Source organism: Limulus polyphemus, unplaced genomic scaffold (assembly GCF_000517525.1).
Source record: "Limulus polyphemus unplaced genomic scaffold, Limulus_polyphemus-2.1.2 Scaffold10262, whole genome shotgun sequence".
NCBI lineage: Eukaryota > Metazoa > Arthropoda > Merostomata > Xiphosura > Limulidae > Limulus > Limulus polyphemus.
The window spans coordinates 12,182-17,538 of NW_013675872.1; the positions used below are offsets into that span (position 1 = coordinate 12,182).

Sequence of the window (5,357 nt, forward strand, 5' to 3'; positions counted from 1 at the left end):
GTTGACAATATTTGCTGATAAGACAACAAGGTTTCTGGACATAATTACTGCCAATAACAAACGTTGACAATATTTGCTGATAAGACAACAAGATTTCTGGACATAATTACTGCCAATAACAAACGTTGACAATAGTTGTTGATAAGACAACAAGGTTTCTGAAGATAATCACCGCCAATAACAAACCTTGACAACAGTTGCTGATAAGACAACAAGATTTCTGGACATAATTACTGCCAATAACAAACGTTGACAATAGTTGCTGTCAATAACAAACGTTGACAATAGTTGCTGATAAGACAACAAGATTTCTGGACATAATCACCGCCAATAACAAACCTTGACAACAGTTGCTGATAAGACAACAAGATTTCTGGACATAATTACTGTCAATAACAAACGTTGACAATAGTTGCTGATAAGACAACAAGATTTCTGGACATAATTACTGCCAATAACAAACGTTGACAATAGTTGCCATATAACGCACAAAAACTGACGTCTGTTGCCGATGAGAAACTTTTATAATGATATCGAGACAAGTAGTTTGTGTTACACAAATTTTGTCCTGATCAGGTATAGAAATCACTCCGAAAACGAAAAAAAAAACACGATAATTTTCATAGGATTAGAATAAAAAAAAAATCCTACTTGCTTCTTCTATCTGGATTTTGTAAGGACTTATTCACCCCATGACTCTGACCTTCGTACTGGATATATTAAAGAAGTTTAAAAGATCAATAGAAGGCCCGCCAGAACAGCGATATTCGATTTCATTATAATGACTTCCGCTCCTAAAGAAGGTTCTATTTTAACGAGATTTGCTGGTTTACGTTTGAACTCACCTAGTATTTTATGTACACGTGGCGTGTCCGGAACTGATATTATTAATCTTCGCTAGAGACAGAAAAACAAGTTTTACGAAGACGACGACTCCATTTTCCGGGTGAAATTGGTAGTTTCAAAAATTCTTAAAATCCTACCGTTTCGTTTCGAGAGTTCCCCATTGCTAATTATTTTTAAAACGGAAGATTCTGAAACTCTCCTTCGACCTTATTTTTATTGTTCATTTTAATTAAATTTTATTTATTAAATCTGATTCGATTAGGTCGCGATAAGGCGGTTTAATTAAGAGATTTACTGTTTACCTACAGTTTCAACTTTTTTTATTTGTTTGTTGCTAGAACAATGTTGCTCCTCAGTAGCACAGCGGAATGTCTGCGGACTTACGACGCTAGAATCCGGGTTTCGATACCTGTGGTGGGCAGAGCACAGATAGCCCATTGTGTAGCTTTGTGCTTAATTCCAAACAAACAAAGAAGAACAATGCTACGCCATGATCTATCTGTGCTGTGCCCACTACAGGTGTCCCAGTCCAGTTTTTAGACGTTTAAAATAAATTTGTTTGTTTTTTACTACAAGTTATATTAGAATGAGCGCTATCGCGAAATTTCATGTGTACAGTTTTTATTTTGTATTAGTTATTTTTTAAATTTTATGTTTCATAAACCTTTATTTCCGATATTTTCAGAACGAAGCTCCATCTAGTGGTCATATATTTACATAGATCATGTGTACGAATATAAAATATGGAAAAATGAAGAATTTATTGGTCTGAATTACTTAAACAACTCCGTAAGCAAGGAAAGACAAGTTTCAGTTCAAAAGAATGAAGAAAAATAATAAAAGAAATTATAATTTTTATTCCAACATTCTGCACGACAGACAGATTAAATACAAAGTGCTTAAAAAAAAACCCGCCAGATTTAATATCTCGAGTGCCGAACGTAAATAACGATATTTTTACCCAAACAAGTGACAGAGTAGACAATCATAACCCCGGAATAACATGGATGACCTGGTCCGAACCGCAGTAACTCCAGGTAACTCCTTCTATGACAACTATCTACAAAACTCAGAAGAAAATAGGCTTATCGAAAATAGTTTTCTAAAAAGTTCCTTAATCTTCGAAGTCGATAAACCTTCGAACGAAGCTCCTAAATTTCATAGACACTCTGTAACAGACTCAATGATTAACACAAGGGGCATAAGGTCAGATGCCTGGAGTTTCTCTACTGGCCGAGGGAAGGTGACTTTTCACTGTATGTGGACAGCTTGTAAAGCACTGACCATTGGGATCCTGCTTATATTGCTAGGGTCTGGGATGGCTGTTGTGGGCTTTTATTCGACTCATGCCGACATGGACAGAAAAGCAAATTCGACGAATTTTCTGGAAAATTTTAGCAGATCTTATAAACTAACTAGTATGACGTACATAGGTCCGGCGGTCATGGGTGTCGGAGGATTTATAATTGTTGCCACCTGTGTGTTGCTTTTAGAAGCTCGTGACGCAGCAACCAAAGTGATTCCCATCTGGTTGTGGCCAACTCACGATCATAAGATTTTGGCAGTGAGCAAGAATACAACGTTGTGGGAAGTATTTCATGCGCAGCCGCAGAATGTCTCAGAGAGAAGTAAGGAATCTATCAACCCTTCCAGTTCTACTAAAGGGGGCATTGATCCCTCACAATTCAGTGGAAATATCCATGCGTATCACTGTAGATGTCCATTTCAATGTAGTCTTACGTCAAAGGTGAAAATGTCCAGTTATGATATCTCAAGTAAGCATCAACTACAGATATTTCATCCACTGTGTTCTAACCGTCAGAATCCAGGTGGCTCTTTAGACCGATCATCTATTATGGACAGTCCAAGGACCACATCAGCTTACCATGACAGTCGGTGCAAGTACAACAGTAATCGGGTGAAACACAATAAAACATATGTGTTTAAAAGCTCTTCAGAACCAACTCTAAACACAGCCAACCTTGCCAAAGAAAGAGTTTCAGCTTCGACAGTACTGGAACCCCTTCAGAAGAACAAGTCCAGTTATTCCGGAAACACAATCCCCCTAGCGGTCAAAGAATACAACTTACAAAACAAACCTTTAGGTAATGTTTATCGTCCAATTGTCAACTACCACGTGTATCATGCAGGCAATATAAAATCGTCCAGAACAATGTCGAATGAAAGTGTTCCTATTGTGCCAAAAGATTCACTGGCTTCCCTCCATGTTTACAATACATTTCGAAAACCCGACAGTTTCAGAAGATCACCTACTTACACCACTAATCATTCACGACCAATAGAAGCAAAGAGATGCGGTAAAATATGGCGAGAAGAGACTGGAGAAACCCGAAGAATACACAAGAAAACCATATTAACAGACGTCCCTCATAGTACTGAAAGATCATACTGGAAGAAACACGTGGCTCACAACAAAGCAGTATTAATAGACGTCCCTTGTAGCACTGAAAGGTTAAATTGGAAGAAAGACATGGTTCACAAGAAAACAATCTTAACAGGCGTCCCTTGTATCTCTGAAAGATTAAACTGGCAGAAACACACGGCTCACAAGAAAACATTATTAACAGGCGTACCATGTAGTACTGAAAGATTATATTGGAAGAACAACATGGCTCACAAGAAAACAATATTAACAGACGTCCCTTGTAGTAGTGAAAGATTATATTGGAAGAACAACATGGCCCACAAGAAAACAATATTAACAGACGTCCCTTGTAGTAGTGAAAGATTATATTGGAAGAACAACATGGCCCACAAGAAAACAATATTAACAGACGTACCATGTAGTACTGAAAGATTATACTGGAAGTCGTCTGGGAGGCACATTGTTAAAACATTATCAGGCGGAAGTTCAGTATCACCGGGCTCTGATCAAGAGGAAGAGCCAAAAAGCCAGTCGACGTCCACCGAACATTTGTTTCCGCGGCAGAAAAAAAAGTCTCTGTTATCTTCAAGTTTACTTAGTAGGTTTACCAAGAGGTCATAACTTTCATGAATCTCGTTAAAGTTTTTCTGAGCTGCTGACAGGCCTTTCTTTACATGTACTGTTTATTAAATTATTACTTAGTGGAACCTATTGTCCTGAACATGAAGTAAGCTTTGAAAACATTTTATTTGTCAACCAATAAAAAAGTTCCTTTTGGGGTTTGACAATAAATAATTTACAATTACTGACTGGGATCAGTGTTCAACTGATGACTTGACGTCAATGAACAAAAATGAATCGGAACAACTAGAAGTAGTGGTTGGTGAACGGACTACACGAGCTTTGTGTGACCTCTTTGATATTACCGTGTCGTGCAGTTTCAAGATGACGGTTACTATGACAACGAAAATAAACAACGCCTGCTTGCTTGCTCAATAAGATTGTGCGTGATAAACGGAATCAAAATGAGACGGTTTGTGTTGCTGCTGATCTGCCTTATAGTATTTAAGCAGCGCAGGAGCAAACTTCTTTAAACAAGACAACGTGATGTCATCTTCCCTTAACACCCCTCCCCCTGGACAATTCGGGAATATACAGGATACTCAGTTCAACATCTCGTCAACCGGACAATGAGACGTCCTCTTCTGGAAACTCTATCCTGAATATTCTCTCTCTCTTTTAATAATTCAGGAAGCAGAGTGGAATAACACGTTAACAAAACATAATGAAATCTTCTTTGAACTTCTCCAATACATCCTCGCTCTTGGATATTGAGCCATACTCAACAGTACTACCAGCTCTAATGCCAGAACCTCAAAGTTTATCTATAAAGACATCCAGTGGAACTTAATCAAACAAATTATTAATTGTATTAGCATTGGTTATGTCTGTGTGTATGTGTGTGTTTAGCTGAAATGTGTATATTTTTATTTTTTGGGAATCTCGTTTTTTGTGGGCCACAAACTGGGGACCTTTAAATGACTCTTGACCTTAGTTCGTATATACTGAATTGTGTTTTACTCAGTGAACAAGCCATAGTCGCGTTGCTTCGAATTCGGAACGAAATGAGCATGCGCGTATTCGGATTTTCCAATCAGCACGTGAACCTCCCGTGCCCGATAATGTTCTTCTTTGTTAAACTTACATGTTTTAGACCTCGTTTCTGAGAGATTGGGAGGAAATGTGTGTAATTTAAAAGTACCAAAGTCAAATTGTCTTCTTATAACTGACGTGCCAAATGAAAGAATTTTCTAGAAGAAGATGCTTAATGAGATGTACTCGATGTCGAACTTATCCAATTAACCCTTTTTGAAAATCTAGCAGAAGATGCTTCATGAGATGTACTCGATGTCGAACTTATCCAACTAACCCTTTTTCAAAAGCTAGCAGAAGATGCTTCATGGGATGTACTCGATGTCGAACTTATCCAACTAACCCTTTTTCAAAAGCGAGCAGAAGATGCTTTATGGGATGTACTTGATGTCGAACTTATCCAATTAACCCTTTTTCAAAAGCTAGCAGAAGATGCTTCATGGGATGTACTTGATGTCGAACTTATCCAATT

At 37.9% G+C, this 5,357-nt stretch overlaps 1 protein-coding gene across 1 annotated transcript in view; it reads left to right on the top strand.

Moving 5' to 3' along the window:
- Positions 1-5,331, top strand: part of LOC111083603 — a 7,176-nt gene extending 1,845 nt beyond the window's left edge. The window contains exon 2 of the mRNA XM_022380223.1: positions 1,532-5,331. Within this exon, the coding sequence (XP_022235931.1) occupies positions 1,850-3,853 (2,004 nt within the window). The 5' untranslated portion in view covers positions 1,532-1,849 and the 3' untranslated portion in view covers positions 3,854-5,331. The remainder of the gene's footprint in view (positions 1-1,531) is intronic.
- Positions 5,332-5,357: the final 26 nt, after the last annotated feature.